General features: G+C 34.2%; 2 protein-coding genes and 1 pseudogene across 3 annotated transcripts; all 3 read left to right on the forward strand.

Moving 5' to 3' along the window:
- Positions 1-2,675: 2,675 nt before the first annotated feature.
- Positions 2,676-5,231, forward strand: LOC111318385 (protein NRT1/ PTR FAMILY 3.1-like). The gene is made up of 4 exons (XM_022921224.2): positions 2,676-3,056; positions 3,148-3,365; positions 3,624-4,183; positions 4,265-5,231. Exons 1-4 carry the CDS (start codon positions 2,885-2,887, stop codon positions 5,142-5,144), a joined length of 1,830 nt encoding a protein of 609 aa, XP_022776959.1. The 5' UTR covers positions 2,676-2,884; the 3' UTR covers positions 5,145-5,231.
- A 7,297-nt stretch (positions 5,232-12,528) lies between these two features.
- Positions 12,529-16,466, forward strand: LOC111318386 (protein NRT1/ PTR FAMILY 3.1-like). Its single transcript, XM_022921225.2, has 4 exons — positions 12,529-12,637; positions 12,807-13,024; positions 13,262-13,821; positions 15,356-16,466. Exons 1-4 carry the CDS (start codon positions 12,553-12,555, stop codon positions 16,251-16,253), a joined length of 1,761 nt encoding a protein of 586 aa, XP_022776960.2. The 5' UTR covers positions 12,529-12,552; the 3' UTR covers positions 16,254-16,466.
- Positions 16,467-17,063: 597 nt separating this feature from the next.
- On the forward strand, positions 17,064-19,663 carry LOC111317767 (ACD11 homolog protein-like; annotated as a pseudogene). The gene is made up of 4 exons (XR_016334924.1): positions 17,064-17,442; positions 17,888-18,059; positions 18,638-18,752; positions 19,155-19,663. The product of XR_016334924.1 is annotated as an ACD11 homolog protein-like (transcript).
- The last annotated feature ends 22 nt before the right edge of the window (positions 19,664-19,685 follow it).

Here is a 19,685-nt window from a genome sequence, read left to right on the forward strand (position 1 = left end):
AGCAATGAAAGCAATTGTGCAATGTCCCTTGGTGATAAACGACAAACAAAAACAACATATAAATTTTTTCAGAGAACGCTGTCGTATTTTGGTAGTTAATTGCCTCTTCCAAGTCTTTTCTGTTGGGCCTTAACCGAATATGTATGTATATAGCTGATAATTAGTCAAATACGAATCTTGATAACAATATGCTGTTTGCAACATACATTTTTCAGGGACAAGAACTTTTCGCATGCTTCTCACTGTTGGAATCCACAATTATCATTATTATTTGTTCGTTTGTTGGTTAAACGCATGCGGATTAGATTAGAACCATAAACAAAGAAGCCGTGTGGTTGTGGTGCAGGCCGTGCGCCACTTCCTGCGCCCATCCATTTGAATGTTTGAAAGCTGAATGACTTGAACGTTAATGAACATGTCCAAACCTGACAATACATCCCAACCCTTTGCTATCGGGCCCTACAACAACACGCTTGTACTCTACATTCCGTCCATCTTTTTTGGTGAAAATGAGAGCATTTAGCACTCTCTTGTTCTAGAAACTGAGAAAAGGGGGGCAATTAATTTAACACGTGAGACCAAGTTATACCAGTATGAAATTGCAATGAAACAAATGCAGTGCAAAGCAGTACAGTCCACCTTTTTTCCTACTGCCCCCACCCCCACTTTCTTCTCCGCGTGAAGACGGAAGACCTAACACGTGAAATTGACCCAAATGAAAAATATTTTGGTTGTAAAATCATCTCTTACTTTTGGGTCAAAGTTGGAGGCAAAAAGCGATAGGTCTGGTCACAGCTGACCTGACCCCCTCAACATGCCAGATACATACTCGAATGGTGACCACTCTAATATGGAAGACCATAGTTTTGGATTAAGTTTGGTTTATGCTCCACAATCAGATAAAATGAAAGCAACTAGACAAAGAAAAATCACACTAGTGTTGAATGGTGTTTGTCCATCTATATTCTCTTCATTCCTTTGCGTTTGTCATCTCTTATGTCATCTCTTTTATTGTTTTCTTTCTGTTCGCTCACAGTGGAATATCAGCTAGAAAATAACACCACAAAATCTTCAACGCTTCCAAAACATTTCAAGGTAACATCATAACAACAAATTTTCTAACTCAAACAACCCATGTATTGTCTGTTCTAACAATATTAAATACATGTTTTTTAAATAGTAAGTATAAAATTTAAGCTTGTTCCTCAACATGTGCTGCACATAAAATCACACTGCGCAATCAGAAATGAATTTTTAAGCTACATGAAGTTGATTAAGGGTACGTGAATAATTACGTGCTTCAATTCTTTTTAATGTACCAATGAATCAAGTTATATTTTGAGTTACGTACTCAACTCAATTTGCCAAATACTTGAACTTGTTTTGTTATATTTGTTTGCTGAGTTTAAGATTAAGTAGCATAACGAGTCGAGCTGAGTTTTGATTTTTTAAGGGAACGTGCCAGTATTAAGTTCATTCAGTTTTGGCACGTTTGAATTCAAAACTTTATGAACACGAAATTAAAGGAAGCCTTGATATAAGTACGCAGTCGTATTAAGTAGGCCAAATCATAGTTTAACCCCTCACACTTGTTTTTTATTTCACCAATCAATCTCTCATAGTTCGGAGTCCTAGAGTCAAATTTTTGCATTTAATAGTATAATTACATGCTAAAAGCAATGTTTTCGGCCCTTGATTCTTATCAATATGGATAAAAAGTTTGAAAAATTTTGTTTTCAGATTTTTTTAAATATGAAATGCTTTCCAAGCAATTATTTTATGATATAATTGATTGATATATTACTCCATAAATTAAATGTATCATTGCAGGCAATTGAGTTGCTGGCTTCTCAACAATTTAATTAATTTTTTATTAAATTTAAAATTTAATTCACTTTTTGCATGTAATCACATTAAAAAGTGATATCTCATATATTTAGAATTTAAATTTCGACATCTATAATTTATTCCCTTATCTCTAATGAATGACATCTTTTGTACAAATTTAAAAAAATGATCCTTCAACCTTTAATTACTTAAGTTGATTTTTTTTTAAAAAAAAAAATAGGATTATCCACTTTTCCTATTTAATTTCCCTTCATTATTTCATTCTACCTTCTTTCAACTTAATTTGTAAACATGATAATTAGTAATCCCATGTAATCAGTTCATTATAAGTACAATTCTATTTAAACAACTCAAGTTTAGGTCAATAATTTTTTTTTGGGTTTGATATATAGTTTAATTAGCTCAATAATTATATATAAATGTTCTTATTACCGCTGTACCCAAAGGAAAAAAATTTCTTGTTACCCCACAGTGGACAAGGCTAGCTGTTAGGAAATGAAAGCCAACAGACAGACGTAGAAGTGGTGTCAGAGGGCAAGTTGTAAGGAAATGAAAGGTTGTAATCGTCTAAATCAGTCAATCCCAAAATATTCTAATCTCCTTCTTAATCATATGATTTCGATGTGTATATGATTCACAAAAAAAAAAAAAAATCATGTTAACGATAGTTTTTAGGCCACTAAAACCTATGCATTGTCTTCTTCTGCCCCATTTCTCAAAAATTGGTGAGGAAACGTCCAATACGCCATTTCGTCAGCAAATTTCCCACCCTTAATGCAAAGTGAAGATATATATATATATATATATATATTTAAGCTTTAATCATAGGGACAGAAAAGCAGGTAATGTTAGAAGATAAGTTTTTCTCTTTGTCCTTTGTTTGACTTTTATAGATTACACGTCTCTACCTGTTTCTGTTTCCTCCTTCATGATCAAATTTTAATTCCACCAATCGCTTTTATGGCATCACATTACCATTGATGAACAACAATTTTAGTTGCAAATACTGAAAATTGAGCTCTCGCAGTTGAGTCTGATGGAAAAACACAGCAACATGAATGGGAATGAAGTGGAGGGGAGAGACAACAAGAGTGGAAATAAGGAAAAGAATGATAGCTTTGGTAGTTCTGAAAATACTGCTGATCAGCAGAGTAACAGACTTGTCGAAGACGAAAAGGGTGGGATTAAGACAATGCCCTTCATCATAGGTAAGCTACCTTGTAGTTGATAGAAGTTGAAATCTTAGATTTGTTTTTCATTTTTGGTGTATTGATGTTTTATTAAGCTTATTTGATGCAGCAAATGAGATATGTGAGAAATTGGCAATGGTGGGATTCAGTAAAAACATGGTTAACTACTTAACAGACCAGCTTCACATGCCACTAACAAAAGCAGCCAACACTGTCACCAACTTCAGTGGTACATCGAGCTTGACGCCATTGCTTGGAGCCTTCATTGCTGATTCATATGCTGGGAAATTTTGGACTATCACTTTTGCAACAGCTATATACCTACTAGTGAGAATGGATACGTTTTCCCTATAGAGATTTTCCTTGAATGATTGTTTCTTTCATTTGTGAGAGCTTTCAATTATCTGTATAGTTGGAGAAGAGGAAATTGGTTCAATCACTTTTGATGAAGTATGCTAAGTGGATCTCAAAATTGTTTATAAAAATATAGTCAAATCTAACCAAGTGTTTGATCTTAATAAATTAACTTGGAAGTGGGAGTTTTAACTAATTTGATATTCTCTGTTAAAATTTTAATCTGAGCAGGGAATGATACTCCTAACACTCTCAGCAGTACTGCCAAAGCTAGGGCCACCACCATGTGAAGGTAACCAAGTTTGTCAAGAAGCCAGTGGCGGCCAATTGGCTGTTCTCTACCTGTCTCTTCTACTGGCAGCCATAGGATCAGGCGGGATCAGGCCATGCGTGGCGGCGTTTGGGGCAGATCAATTTGTTGAGGAGGATCCTAGGCATCCTAAAAAAACATGGGTCTACTTTAATTGGTATTTCTTTGCATTGGGAGTCTCAATATTATTAGCATCAACCGTGCTTGTTTATATTCAAGATAATGTTGGATGGAGCTGGGGCCTCGGAATTCCCACCATTGCCATGGGTTTGTCAATAAGTATTTTTCTGATTGGTTACCCTCTTTACCGGAATCTGGATCCTGCCGGGAGTCCTTACACTCGGGTGTTACAAGTATTTGTTGCGGCATTTAGGAAGAGAAAGCTTCCCTTGATTTCAGATCCTAAATTTTTGTATGTGAACAAGGAGCTTGATGCATCGATTTCCACTGACGGACTGCTTCATCATACAAAACAATTGAAGTAAGTCATCACTTGCCAAATGCCTTATATCATATGATTAAAATTTAAGCTGTTTCCAACTCATCTATGCACGAATTGCAGATTTCTGGATAAGGCTGCCATCGTAACTGAAGAAGATACTCTCAAATCTTCAGAAAAACCGAATTTGTGGAGATTGAACACCGTTCATAGAGTTGAAGAATTAAAATCTATACTAAGAATGTTACCAATTTGGGCAGCTGGTATTCTCTTTGCCACATCCTCTGCCCAACAAAACACATTTTCGCTACAACAAGCCAAAACAATGGACAGACACCTTACGAAGTCCTTTCAAATCCCTTCTGCTTCCATGTCCGTTTTCACCATGTTCTCCATGCTCATCACAATAGTCTTATATGATCGACTATTGGTTCCTGTTGCCCGCAAGTTCACAGGGATTGACCGGGGCATAAACTTTTTGCATCGGATGGCCATAGGCTTTTTCATCTCAATACTGGCAACTCTAGTAGCTGGATTCATTGAAGTGAAGAGAAAACACGCAGCCTTAGTCAATGGGCTGATTGACAGCCCCAAATCTACAATTTCCATCTCAGTATTTTGGCTTGTGCCACAGTATAGCCTTCATGGTATTGCAGAGGCTTTCATGGTAATTGGTCACCTTGAATTTTTCTATAACCAAGCACCAGAGAGCATGAGGAGCACAGCTGCTGCTTTGTTCTGGACATCGATTTCAGCTGGGGACTATACAAGCACACTTTTGGTCACTTTGTTGCACAAGTATACGAACTGGCTTCCCAATAAGAACCTGAATAAGGGGAAGTTGGAGTATTTTTACTGGTTGCTCACGTTTTTGCAAGTTCTAAACTATGTATACTACTTAATATGTGCAAAATTTTACACTTTCAAGCCTCTCCAGAGCCAGAGAACAGAAGCTGGCAACGACCAATATGGTGAGGGGGTTGAGCTTGCTAGCCAAGTTTAACTGTATTTGCTTAGCAATTAGCTTGGTTAGGAACAAATAATAATATATAGCTTCTTGTCTCTACAGATTTTCCTCTCTTACTTTTTACATGCCATGTATATTAACCAATGATCAGTTGTTTTCTTGTTTTGCCCCGGTTCTTCCTAGAGAATGAAGTGCTCCAAAATTGAGCAGAGACAAGCTTCCTTTTTCATACTGCGGCTAACAAAAACAATGTGTTGGGCCTTGGTGGCTTTGTACTCAATTACACTTTTCATAAAGCGTAATTACTTTCTATCATAATTGAACAAGTGATAGTCGAATATTCATTCAGGAATTGACTACATCTTTTCATCTGCCATGACTTTCAATCCCATGTTGAATTTATATTTTTTGGTACATAAGACCATTTGCATGCAATTGACCCTTGACTTACAGCAAGTACTCCTATGTATCTGTCAGCATTTGTATTTATATATTTATCTACTATTCAAATGCTGAGAGAGATTTTATACTTATTGAAACATTGGATATATATGGATGCCTAATTTTTATTTGAAACATTGGATATATATGGAGGCCTAATTTTTATTACAAACATTAATATTTTATACTCATTGACAATCACTATGCATCGGTCGATCTAATTTTCAGAAACAACTAACAATTATACAACTGAAAAAAAAAAACCCAAATTTGATATTGGCAATATTGTCTGTTTCATGACTTCCATATACCCCATAAGATAACCCTCTTGTCTAAGCCTTTTTTTAAAACCAAATCATGGCTAATACGATGTTTTTAATTAAGACTTCATGGGAAGTTAAAAATGTCATGAGAAGAAACAAAGATTTCGCTGTCGTCCTGACCTGTCTCATTGCATCTCGGTTCTTATCAATGGAAAATTTATCGATTTCATCAGTATATTAAAGAGTTAGTTATAGCATCGAACAGGTTATTGGAAAAAGACGCCACCATAAATCTGATATGGATAAACTTGGGGTGTGGTAGAAATACATGCAAATTAAGACTGGCAATATGGCCGTGGCAGACCAAGATAGCAGCCATGGAAAGACTGAAAATGCTGATCTCGAGCAAAGAAATAGAGCTTTCAATGAGAAAAAGGGAGGCACAAAGACAATGCCTTTCATCTTAGGTAATTAGCTTTCGAATAGTTGGTTATATAGAGTTTTAATTTACACAATTGGGTAATAATTAATATGATTGCATTTTGCTTTCCTCATGTTTTGTTGGTGTAGCTAGCAAATGACATGTCCGAGAGGTTTGCAATGCTAGGTTTCAACAAAAACATGCTACTTGACAAAACAACTTCATGTGCCAATAACAAAAGCAGCCAATACGGTCATCCATTTCAATGGAACTGCTAGCTTGACGCCATTGCTCGGAGCCTTCCTCGCTGATTCATATGCTGGAAGATTTTGGACCATCACTTTGGAATCCACCATATACCTTCTAGTTAAGAGACCTTTCCCTTTTCCATAATTTTTATCCCATTTCAAGTGGCATACACACACTAATTTTATTCAGATTGAAAACTAAATTTTGTTGATTTTTCCAATCTTTGTATAACCAGAGAATGATAAGCCTAACGTTATCAGCTGCATTGCCATATGAGGCCACCCCAGTGTGAAGGGAACCAATTAAATTTATGGAGACTAAACATTGTTCTGAGAGTTGAAAAGTTAAAATCCATGATCAGATTGTTACCCATTGGGAAAGCTGGAATTCTATTTGCCACGTACGGCTGATGCCCAACAAGGCACTTTCTCAATTCAGCAAGCCAATACCATGGACAAACACCTATTAAAGTCTAATTTTCCAAATCCCCTCAGCTTCAATGTCCATCTGTTCAATGCTCATTACAATAGCTTTATACGACCGGCTATTTGTTCCTATTGCACGCGAATTCACAGGTCACGACCGGGGCATAAGCTATTTGCACCGGAATGCATTTCACTTTCAGTGCCTTGACTCTAATCTCAGTTAGGAGAATTATTGAGCCACATTAGTTCACATGCGGCGTTAGCCATAGCTCTATACTCAGCTTCAGCGCTTGACCGGGTCACCTTCCGGCGTCAAATAACTGTTAATCTTCGTAACTTCGGGATAAGGGGTGCTATCCTATCTCTAGAGTAGTAAGAGTATGTGAAGCTCCTACTACTACTCAAAATAAGTATACCACTTCGTAAGGTGTCAGTTAGTTATTCCCTTTCAATAAAGAAGTTAGACGTGGACTTAAGAGAGTCGTCACAAATTATTTTTGTTTACGTGCGATTGGTTATTTAATTGTATATATATATTTTTTTAAAGAGAAATTTTAAATTTGATTTAGGTATTTTTAAAAGGTAGATTCAATATCTGCGAAATTAAAATTAAGTTCGAGAGTACGATTACGTATAACACTCTCACAATACCTATCAAAAAATGGTACTAGCTCGATTTCGTATTATCCATTAAACCTTAAAAATTTTATTAAGTAATTAATTATTAAAAATTTTTAATTGACTCTAATACTTTTGGCAAAAAATTAAAAAAATTCCTTCACCTTAAGAATATATAAAAAAATTATTGTTTTTCTTACAGAAGTTCTATCGTCGGATTATTTAACATTAAAATTTTTTTTAAAAAAATTGATACTTTCAATTCTTCTTCAAACAAACATTTCTTGAAAGTTTTATTTTCAAAAAAAATTTAGACTTTCAACTTTTCCTCAAAATATTATTTTTGAAAGTTTTATTTTCAAGAAAAATTGATACTCTCAACTTTTTCTCAAAATATTTTTTTGAAAATTTTATTTTCAAGGAAAATTTATACTTTCAACTTTTCCTCAAAAGTACTTTTTGAAATCTTTATTTTCAAGAAAAATTAATACTTTCAACTTTTCCTTAAAAATACTTTTTTGAAATCTCAATTTTTATTTTATTTTCAAGAAAAATTGATACTTTCAATTTTTCATCAAAAATACTTTTTTTAAATATAAATTTTTAAGAAAAATTGATACTTTCAACTTTTCCTCAAAAATATTTTTTGAAAATTTTATTTTAAGAGAATTGTTGAAAAATTAAAAAATGCTTACTTAAATAAATAAATAATTTCAATTTAATCAATAAATAAATAAGCACAAAAAATAATAAACAGATAAAAAAGAGAAAAAAAAAACATCTTGATGCTGCTCGATTTGGCTGAAATGGAATGCGACTCCAGAGATAGGTGCAATCAGAGCGGCTTGGTACACGACTCGGCTTAACGATTCAATAGAGACTGAATGAAGCAGGTAAGCTGGTCGATGCGCTACGGGTCGAGTCGGATCTTGGGTGACTTGTGAATCCTGCCCACTATTGACTTCTCAAAATGACGTCATTTTCACGTTAGTATAAAAGGCAAAAAAATTTCTTTTCCTCAAATGCTCCTTCCCTTTTCTCTCTTTTCCCTTCAGTTTTCTCTGCGTCTCTCTTTAGACACAAAGAACTCCAGTGAAATTCTTGCTAGTTTCTAGGTTTTATTGTCGAAAACTGGATTTTTTGCTAAAAAAATTGTCGAAAAACTTAAATTTCGCAAGAAAATTCATTTGATTCAAAAAATTTTCAGAAAAAAAATTTCTAGAAAAAACTAATCCTCCAATCTGAACAATGAATCTCCCAAAACCCCTTTACTGCAAATTATAGCTTCTTCGAATTTTTTTTATTCTGACTACTAGTTTCCTCCTTCTTTCTCTATGTTTTTTCTCTTATTGCTAAAGGATATATATAGGACTGGGGAATGAGGGTTTTGAAAATCAAAATCCCTATCTTCCAATCTGTTTATCCTCATTTAAAAAAAACCAAATCCTTTTTTTGATTCTATTTTCAAAATTTAAACCCTAATCCTAGAGTTTTAGTAAGACTGAAATTTTACTTTTATTTTTAAAATTATATTAATCTTATCTAAAATCCACCAAAAAAATAAATCCAAAAATGGGTGTTTACAGTAACTTAGAACGAAAATTTCCTTAATTTTCAGCCTCCAAACATAGCCTTTTTTTTAAAAAAAAAAAAGAAAAAGTAACCTGTTTCTATCTATTTTTGCCTATGTCCTAACCTAACCACTTTTGAAATTTTTGACCATTAGTCTAATTAGATCAAGGAAAAAATTATAATAGCATAAATCCTTCCTATCATGTCAACTATAAATTTAATAAATTCGAACACAATACCTAATTATCTTTAATTTGTTCCAGACCACAAGGGGGCCAGATCCGATAGACCGACACCCACCACCACCGTACCACTACTTGTATTTGGTTCTCCATAAAAAAAAAAGTTTTATGAACTTCATCTAAATGATTTTATTTAAATTTAGTTAATTATCTAATTATTAGATAACTAACTTAAGTTGCAACTATATGCTTAAGATAATTCTTTTTTTTTTTTAAGAAATAATGCTTAAGAAACTTCTGATATATCATGTTTGGCACTAAATCATAAGAAAAGTTTGTTTGAGGTTTCTATTAATTTCATGTGTCATGGATTGTTCCTCTTTACAAAAATTTCATAGCATTTTCTGAAGTTGGAAATGCATGTTATCTTGAATAATTCATGTGGCCTCATTAACAGAAAATCCTCAATTAAAACAATAAAGAAAAATGGATGCCATTAATTTTGAATACAATCTTATTGTCTATCTTGTGGGTGCCAATAAGCATAGTGTTGCATCTTTCTGAAAAAGCCTTAACATAAGTGTCATTTATTACACATTTTGAACAAGAAATTTTGACACTAATTAAGAATTTTTTATATATTTATTATGAATTTATATTTGATATATTGTAATGTATAAATTCTATATATTATCAATGAATCAGATGATATTATTTTATTAATGAAATTTTTAAAAAAAAAATTAATTTATTTTATATTTATTTCAAGGGTTTGTAAAATTTTATATTTAGTCATTGATAAAGTGGTATGTTTCAATGACAATATATCAAATATAAATTTTTTTAATTGTTTTGAAAGGTCTTCAAGTTTGATTAATTAGTTCATTGATGGAAAAATAATGTATATCATAATATGTGGAAGACGACAAAATATTCATCTCTTCTCAGATCTAACTGGGAGGTCACATTCCAACCAGTTCCTTTTTTCCAATTTGGAAAAGGACTACTTAAAATATTTCAAATTTTAACCTCGAAATTTTTATTTTTTTTTGGTTATTTGAAGCTAGTTCGAAATTGAGACATTCAATTTTGGAATCGTAGATTTTAATATCATTGAATTAACATATTAATATATCTTTTGGAATATCCGAAATGAATTAATCACGAATATATCATGGTTATGCTGCAAATTAATTTGTCGTGACAGAAACTAATATGGGAAATATAGAATTATGTTCATGAGACTCTTAATAAGTACAAGAAATATTGAACTAGCTAATTAAATTGAATTCTCCAATCATTTATATACCAGAAATTCAGAGAACAGATAAATATTCCTTAACAGTTCCTGAAGCCAACTAAACTATCATATCGAAGAAGATCTGATCTTATTCTCTACCATGACTTTTGGGACACTCTTTTCACAAAATCAAACAAAAAAGGGTTCAACAATCATGCACAAAACAACGCACGCTGAAAGTTATCCTAAGGACTACGTGCCCTTCCTTCCAAAGGACACGCATGCCCTCACCGCCCCATTCTTCTCAAGATTACGTGCCCTTCATTTCTTGTTCTTTTTTCTTTCCTGCTATGTTTATGGGCAAAAAAGCTGGGTACCACTTACTTAAAGAACTCTAAAACTGAAACAAATGAAATTGGTTTTGAGGAAATGTGGGGGTAAAAATAAACGTAAATTTGGAGGACCACTTGGTCTGGCTAATTAACTGTTCCCTTAAAAAGGGCCACCCTCCAGACTTCTCAGAGACCCCACTTCCTGATTTGCCCTAATCATAATGAAACTACAGGGAGTCTCAATTAATTGGTTTGATTTTGACCTGATTCAAATCACGGGAGGCTAAGAAAAGTAGGAACACATGGTTGAGACAAACCATCCTTCTTCTATCAAAATCCAGTTTGCTGTTGCAATTCTTTTCTATGTCTGATAATTAGAGCTTTTGGGATTATGATTTGGAACCCATTTTTTTTCCCTTCATTTACTGTACTTTTATTCCTTCTTGGTTTTGCTTGCATCATCTTACACGTCAACTCCATGAGGGTTCCCTTTTTTGCCTTTAAAAAGGGCTCAATAAAGGAGTCCTCTAGAAGATTTTATATATCAAACCTTCAATTAACTTCCTGTCTATAGGTGGATGATTTTTTTTCTTGTACTTGAAATGATTAAGAATTGAAATTTGATTACAAAACCTAAAATTCTATTATTAACAGATTACATGATTATTAACGTCCAAAGAGTAAGCATAGCTCGACACTAGCAACTTGCCCTAGCTAGCTACTTAACCAAATATAAAAGTTATGGTCGTTTCTCTGGTGAGGCATGGATTCATGTTAAATACTTAAAACCTGTGCCAGAAAGTTCAATCAATCAATTACGAATCTTGTTTGAAAAAAGAGTACTGATGGCTTAAATTATTAGAAACTTGTTATCTTCAATATATTAAGTTTATGCATGATCTTTGGTTTTTATTCAATGAAGTTTAACAATTCTAATTTCAACCCTTAATGACCATGAATTACTGATTGTTACTCTATCACATGTGATTGAAGAAAGAGTATTATCAAAAGGATTTATATTTAATGTATTATTAGTATAAGTTTTATACATTGTTAGTAAATCGAATGATGTCACCATATTAATGAAGTGAATAAGGTGATAATATTTTATTAGTAAGTAAATTTTTTTTTAAAATATTTTTGTATATTTATTTTAATGATTAATATTCATTCATTAATAAAATGATATTATATGATTCATTGAAGATATATAAAATTTATATATTGACAATACATCAATTATAAACTTTTATCAAAATACTAGAATAAATGAAAATGGGTAAGTGAATTAATTAGTGAAGTTAACCTCGATCTTTTGGTTTTTGAACAATTTCTCGTACAATTATTAAGAAAGGTTAGGCCAAGTAGTGATCCATCCCGTGGCTACCACCTCAACTGGATCCCATATCAGCAATACAATAATACAAACAAACAAAAGGCTGAAAACAGCAGAACTTCTATGTCCTTGTCCTTTCATGTGTCACTTTTGTATTTAATTTTTACGAAAGTTCACTCTCATGTATCCAACTTTTATACTGCTCTCAATTTGTGGCCGTCGTAGATATTATGCAGTAAACCCTCTCTGTTCAAAAAAAAAAGTTAACGGCCACTGGTTTACAAGAGTTAAAACCCTTTCAACCCGGCCTATAAATAGGCTTCCGAAGACACCATTTCATTACAGGAACTGGCTAGAGCAGTAAGATGGAGAAAATGGAGGAGAATAATCATGAAGAAAACAATGTTAAAAGGCCGAAAGGAGGAATGATAACCATGCCCTTCATCTTTTGTAAGCTTTCGTCAATTTTGTGTGTATGCGTGTGCATGTATATGTATACACTTTTTTTTTTTTTGTAATTGCACTCGATTTACTTAAGAATTTCCTTTTGTCTATGTTGTTATTGTTATAATTGGACTTCGGTTTAATTTATTGTTGGTTTGTTTTTTATATGATGCAGCAAATGAGGTCTGTGAGAAGTTGGCCGTGGTAGGATTTAACGCTAATATGATCAGCTACTTAACAACACAGCTTCATATGCCATTAACCAAAGCAGCCAACACTCTCACAAACTTCGGTGGAACTGCAAGCTTGACACCACTGCTTGGGGCCTTTATCGCTGATGCATACGCCGGTCGTTTTTGGACTCTAACAGTCGCTTCCATCATATACCAAATAGTAAGATTCTCAGATTCATGAAAGAGATGCTCATCGAATTTTAGTTTGCTTTTTATTTATTTTTAACCTTTGGCTTCTTTTAAGATTGTTGTCAAGAACTGATCTCCCTAGAGAATCAAAGATTCTATGTTGTTCATGTGTCAAAATCAAATAGCTAGCGCTTCCTTCTCTTTTTCTTCACTTCCGAAGTCATAATTATTAACAAAATCTTTGTTCTTATTTAATTGATTGAATCAGGGGATGACATCTTTAACACTATCAGCAATACTTCCACAATTTAGGCCACCACCATGTAAAGGTGAGCAAGTGTGCCAACAAGCTACTTCAGGACAATTGGCAATCCTATACGGATCTCTCTTGCTCGGAGCCTTGGGGTCGGGTGGGATCCGACCTTGTGTGGTTGCATTTGGGGCAGACCAGTTCGATGAAACTGATCCAAAGCAATCAACCAAGACATGGAAATACTTCAATTGGTACTATTTTGTGATGGGGGTATCTATCCTAGTGGCTGTGACAGTGCTTGTTTACATTCAAGATAACATTGGATGGGGATTGGGCCTTGGCATCCCCACCGTCGCCATGTTTCTCTCGATCATTGCTTTCGTCATCGTATACCCACTTTACCGACACATGGATCCGGCAGGGAGTCCATTTACCCGGTTGTTACAGGTCTCTGTGGCAGCTTTCAAGAAGAGGAAATTGGCTATGGTTTCTGATCCGAAGTTGCTGTACCGAAATGAAGAGCTTGACGCCTCAATTTCTCTAGGCGGGAGGCTTGTTCACACTAAACAAATGACGTAAGTTGTCTCTTTCTAATCTCTGTCTTCACTTTCCTCCAACATACAGACAATTGCATCAATGGATGTCTAAATTAAGAGAAAATATAGGCTACTCAAAGTTGGAATTAATTGATCTTGAAACCGACTGTGATACGATAGCTAAATATAGTAGCATCGAAGTATGTTGTTGTCTATACATAGTAGTTGCTGATATCCCATGTTAAAGAAGGATGCCATGCATGCATATCATGACCGATGTAATCTTTTACCCTTTTTCTCTAGTTTTATTTTATTTTTATCTTATTCTTAAATTTCTCTTTTTATATTTTATAATTACCTAAGTTATGCTTTTAATTTTCGTCCCAAATTGCTATATTAACTTCTTTTTAAACTGTACCAAAATTATGGTTTTTTAATTCTTAATCATTTACAATACTCTTACTCTTTTTAATCATACTTCACATTGATTTTTTTTTTGGTTGTAAAAATAAATTAAAATAAATATTTTTCTTAAATTTTATATCCAGTCAAGTTTGAAGGATGAATGAAGTATATGCAAATGATAAATTTTTCAAAAATATATTGTCACCTTATGTCTTCTCATATGTTCCTGTTAGTTTTCAGTATCAAGCTAAAGGAAGAAAAATAGAAAATTGAAAGTAGAAAAGATCACCTTTCTTTGATTTGATTGTCACCAACTTTTTTTCATCATCATGTTTGGTCAGATTCGTTCTCATTGTAGGATTCATTGTATGTGGGGATTCTTGAATATGCATAAGACTCAATAATTTGTGAATTGTACAATAATTAGGAGGAGGGGCCACAACCTCTGATCTTATTCAGATCCACCGCACAATTTGTCCCTCCCATAATTGCATTTTATTTAGCAGAGAAATAAAAGCTCTTTATCACTGCATGTGGTTCGAGTGAAAAAAAAATGTGTTTTTTTTTTTTTTGTCGTTTGGATTTGATTTTTTAGAAAACTTGAAAGGTTAATTTTTATAAATTTATTTAACTTTGATGTAAATAAATTTATATTAATCAATTTGAAAAAGAGATATACTGAATGAAATTCGAAATATCTCCTCACTAAATTAAAAAAAAAAAAAACAGAACAACAAAAAACAAAAGCTCTTTTTAGTTTCTTATCAGAAACTACCCCTCAGGCCCCAGCAGACCCGACCATACAATGGAAACGCGTTTGCACTTTAAATCACCCGCAATTTGCGTCCTGAATTGGCCTTGTGCTGGAGTGGCCTGGGCCAGAAAAGCCATAAATATCAGCCCCCTGATATTGGTGGAATAAATTGACAGGTCAAATTTTCTTCCGCTTGCGTCTACATCGGAACAAATGTATAGGAAATTAGTAAATTAAACCCAAGAAGGAAGCAAGAAAAAAATTGCTAAAATATTTTTTTGTTGGCATAAATAAAAATAGTGATACCAAAAACCAATAATATTAAGCTTAAATTTGTTGCAATGAGATGGCTCTAAGTACTATTATGGTAAGCCGAATCAAGATTTACTAATTAATGTATATGGTGACTTTCAGATTTCTTGACAAGGCAGCCATTGTGACTGAAGAAGATTTCGTAAAATCCTCTCAGGCTCCCAACCTATGGAGACTGAACACTGTTCATCGAGTCGAGGAACTGAAATCTGTGATCCGAATGGGACCAATATGGGCAGCAGGGATCCTCCTCATTACAGCCTATGCTCAGCAAAGCACATTCTCCCTCCAACAAGCCAAAACCATGGACAGGCACCTCACAAAGTCCTTTGAAATCCCTGCTGGTTCCATGTCTGTCTTCACCATGGTCTCCATGCTCTCCACCATAGCCTTGTACGACCGCTTTTTAGTCCGCATTGCACGAAGATTCACAGGGCTTGACCGCGGTATCACCTTCTTGCACAGGATGGGAATCGGATTTATGATATCAATATTAGCCACTCTTGTAGCAGGCTTCGTTGAAGTGAAGCGTAAACAAGCAGCTTTGGCACATGGACTTCAAGACAAGGCTAAGTCAACCATCCCCATTTCAGTTTTCTGGCTTGTGCCGCAATACAGTCTTCATGGAATAGCTGAAGCTTTCATGGCGATTGGACACTTGGAATTCTTTTATGATCAGTCTCCTGAAAGCATGAGGAGCACTGCTACTGCACTGTTTTGGACTTCAATTTCAGTTGGGAATTATGTGAGCACGCTGCTGGTTTCTTTAGTCCACAAATTTAGTGCTGGACCTGATGAATCAAATTGGCTTCCAGATAACAACTTAAACAAGGGGAAATTGGAGTATTTTTACTGGTTACTCACTGGCATGCAAGTGGTTAATCTTCTTTACTACATCTGTTGTGCTAAGCTGTATACTTATAAGCCAATTCAAGTCCATAGCAAAGATAATGAATCTGAAGAAGATGGAGTAGAGCTTGCAAATGCAAGCAAGGTTTAGTTTGCATTTTCATGGAGTAGCTAGCCACTTGGTTAATTAGATGGTATGGTTCTTCCCTCTAAACCTGTCTAGTGATGGATCTTGTAAAGAAGTCAAGTAGATTTGTAATCTGAATTATAAGCATGTAAAGTACTAAATAATAGAAAGCAAAATCCACCAAAAGTGTTACATTTTGTAATATATGAAAAATAAAAATGTAGAAACTATTCTGTTTGTCTTCTTCTAGTTATAAAACCAGGAAATTAAGCAAAACCAAGAGAGAAAAAAATGTTCCTTAACCGCGCCTACACAATCAGTGTCCGCTTTCCTTTCTGTTCATTCTTTTGTAACAAATAATTCACTTTTTGGTTGCATGCTTTACACCGTGTCTTAGAGTACAATGAAACTGGGTCTGGAAATTCCAATTTAGATTGCATTAGTTATGAAAATTGATGGTAGAAGGTTCTTTGTCCATCCCAATTTCCCAACTAATCAATTAGAAAAAAAAAAAAAAACAATAATGATGATAATTACTTGTGGGAGTCTACTTACATTGGGGCCGCAATTAATGGTGAACCAAAATTTCATTTGATTCATCTCCATCAAACAGGCGAGAAAGTAACGAGTAACGACCGGAAAGGGAAGCAACATGGAATCAAAGGACCACATATGTGTTGGAATTTTCCAAAGGTTTTTTATGGTCTCCTCTGTTTCTCCAATTTTGTAAACCAGGTTCTTTCCTAGGTGGACCCTGCTTCTAGTGTTAACTGTAACATTCCCATAACACTTGTCATGTTTTCATAACAGAAAAAATATGAATCAATCCCAACACGTAAAACTGTAGTCCAATTAACTCTATCTTTTCCTTTTGATGAAAATTCAAAATCTTAGGCGATTTCAAAGTGAACAAGGAATTGTAACTAACGACAATAATAATAATAATAATAATAAAATATAAAGATCCTATGTAGCCATGGATGAAGCAGATAATGTTTCTGATGATTCTCAGACGAAGATGACAATGACAACGAAAACGCCTCTGTCAGCTATAGCTCACGCGTTTGAGGAGCTGTCGGAGTTCTTGGAATGTCAGGTGAAGGATGAAGAGCTTCGGTTGGATACATTCTGTGATGCATGTTCTTTAGTTTCTGTTCTTTTTAGCTCCCTTGGCCTCGCCTTCAGATTCGCCGAGATGGAGTGCGTCGTTAAGGTTCATTGCCTTTTTTTTTCCCTTAAAATTGATAGAAGTTTGTCATGTGGTACAGGTCAGGTTTTAAGCGATTATTTCATAAACTATTATGAACCTTTTTGGACTCCATTCAACCTAAATTTGATGCCAATCAACGTAAACTTAAAAGTAACCTCCTCCATTTGCAGTTTGTTCAACATTGAACCAATGTTTAGTGACAAAAGATTTGGAAAAAACTCTACATTATAGACAGCTTTTTCTGATGCTGTGGATCATATATGTCAATGATGATATGCATTACCACAGCTCTTCAAGGTCTAGTTTCCTATGATTTCCCACTCCTATTATTTCGATGTGCTGATGATGCTATTCCAAATCTCATCATCTTTGTGAAGTACTCTTTTGTTTAATGTCCTTTACAAATACCTAAAAACTTGATCTAATGAATGATTAATGCTTTGATCAGATAGGTGATCTTGTGGAAGCATCAAAGAGATTTGCCACTTTAGAAAATGTGCTTGATCTAGATGTTGCTAATGGCACAGTGAAAAAACCAGGAAGCCATTCGCGTATTTGCGTCGTGTTAGACAGGGTCTTGACCTCATCCGAGCTTTATTTGAAGAATTTTTGTCATCTGAGTATGTTAGATTTCTTTCCTTTTTGCATCTTTAAATATATTTTTCCTTTTTTAATGCAATTTAATTCCAATGATTGAAAAGGACTGTTGTGCTTTCTCTCAGCTCTTAATTTAAAGAGAAAATTTCAGTATTTGGGCATTGTGCAATACGTTGTGGCATGTTTTCCTGACTCAATCATTTGCTTGAAAAGGCAAAATGCCAAAACAGGTCAAAACAGAGGCTATTCTTGATATCAATGACTTTTTTTTTTTCATTTTATTTTTTTAATTGGAATTCTATTCCTGCACCTGCATGATCTTCAAGAAGAAACTACATTACATTTTGATCTATGACTGCCTTTTTCATATAAAACACATTGAAACGTAGAAGATCCATTTAAATTCATCATGCATGACAATTGCTTCCTATATGGTAGTCTCACTTGCTTATACTTTTGGGAAGTGGGGTTAGTTGGAAAAAGTTGAAATGATTTGTTTTCCTCTATTTCCTTCATACAAGGATGATGGATTTTATTGGAATCCATTTTCATGTCATCTCATGCTTCAATGCACTTTTTATTATTATTATTTTAATTCTAGGGATATGCTCAAGTATGTGCACCATACCACACATGGGCTGTCAGGGCTGCTGTTTCTGCTGGAATGTATTCTCTTCCAACAAGGGAACAACTTTTTCTGAAGCTCAATGAAACAGGTGAGTTTGAATCAAATTTCCATCTCCAACCGCCAACATTTGTCAGGATGTTGTTTTGTGGATAAATCTTTTACTGAAATTCTGCAACTTACAAGAAACAATATATTTCAGGCCTTACAACGTTTGTCTTGAACCTTGATCAATGTCTGCTCATCTTGTCTGATTCAGGAGAGAGCAAGTTAGTATATGCATGCTTAATATGTTCCGCAAATTGAAGTTTCTATAAATCTCAAATATAGACCTGGACTTCACTTAATGCACTTTCCCTATATCACACCTTTTAAATCTTTCAGAAAGTGTCTTGTTGAATAGCTTTGATCGTCACATTGTTTCTTTCTGTATGAGAAAAGCTGAAATTCAGCTGACATAATCTTTCCGTACGTCTTATCAACATTGTTGCAGATCATACAGCAGAGAAGAAAATGAGTAGGTATATCAAAGCTTCACGCCAGTAATATATTACATTGATAAGCTTTATATTTCTAGGAATATCACCTTGGACTGATGACTTATATCAAATGGGGAATATCAGAGAAAGGTACAGATCTTTCATCCAAGCAGCAACAAAATCCTTTATGCGTCTCATTGTTCCAGCTAGTAGTCACTTCCCAACGTTTAACCTATATGGAAGCATCTTACATCTCACAGCAACAGTCTATGACACAATCCTTGGTTTCAATGTTCATTCTGCTTTTTCTATCGAAGTAGTCACATTATATCAGTTTCGTTGCTATTGCTGTCGAGTATTCTTGTGATCAACAGCAAAAGTTTTAATCAATATTGTTTATTCAGATAAGAAAAAGCTCAGATTGTTTGTAGAATGAAGATAAACAACCCTCTCCAATGCTAATGTGTTATCTTCATGAAAGAAGCCTTTCGTTTATTTTCACATAAACAGCTCACAGGAAGCAAGAAAATCTACACAACTACTTT

This window comes from Durio zibethinus, chromosome 2 (genome assembly GCF_047325235.1).
Source record: "Durio zibethinus cultivar Kanyao isolate XHJ-2024 chromosome 2, ASM4732523v1, whole genome shotgun sequence".
Classification (NCBI taxonomy): Eukaryota; Viridiplantae; Streptophyta; class Magnoliopsida; order Malvales; family Malvaceae; genus Durio; species Durio zibethinus.

What these genes read in the sequence shown, in the direction of transcription:
- LOC111318386 (XM_022921225.2), top strand. Translation starts at nt 12,553, where the DNA reads ATGGAGAAAATGGAGGAGAATAATCATGAAGAAAACAATGTTAAAAGG. An exon ending in AACCATGCCCTTCATCTTTT is followed by an intron (nt 12,638 to 12,806) that starts GTAAGCTTTCGT and finishes TATATGATGCAG; the next exon opens with CAAATGAGGTCTGTGAGAAG. An exon ending in CTTCCATCATATACCAAATA is followed by an intron (nt 13,025 to 13,261) that starts GTAAGATTCTCA and finishes TGATTGAATCAG; the next exon opens with GGGATGACATCTTTAACACT.
- LOC111318385 (XM_022921224.2), top strand. Translation starts at nt 2,885, where the DNA reads ATGGAAAAACACAGCAACATGAATGGGAATGAAGTGGAGGGGAGAGAC. An exon ending in GACAATGCCCTTCATCATAG is followed by an intron (nt 3,057 to 3,147) that starts GTAAGCTACCTT and finishes TATTTGATGCAG; the next exon opens with CAAATGAGATATGTGAGAAA. An exon ending in CATCATACAAAACAATTGAA is followed by an intron (nt 4,184 to 4,264) that starts GTAAGTCATCAC and finishes CACGAATTGCAG; the next exon opens with ATTTCTGGATAAGGCTGCCA.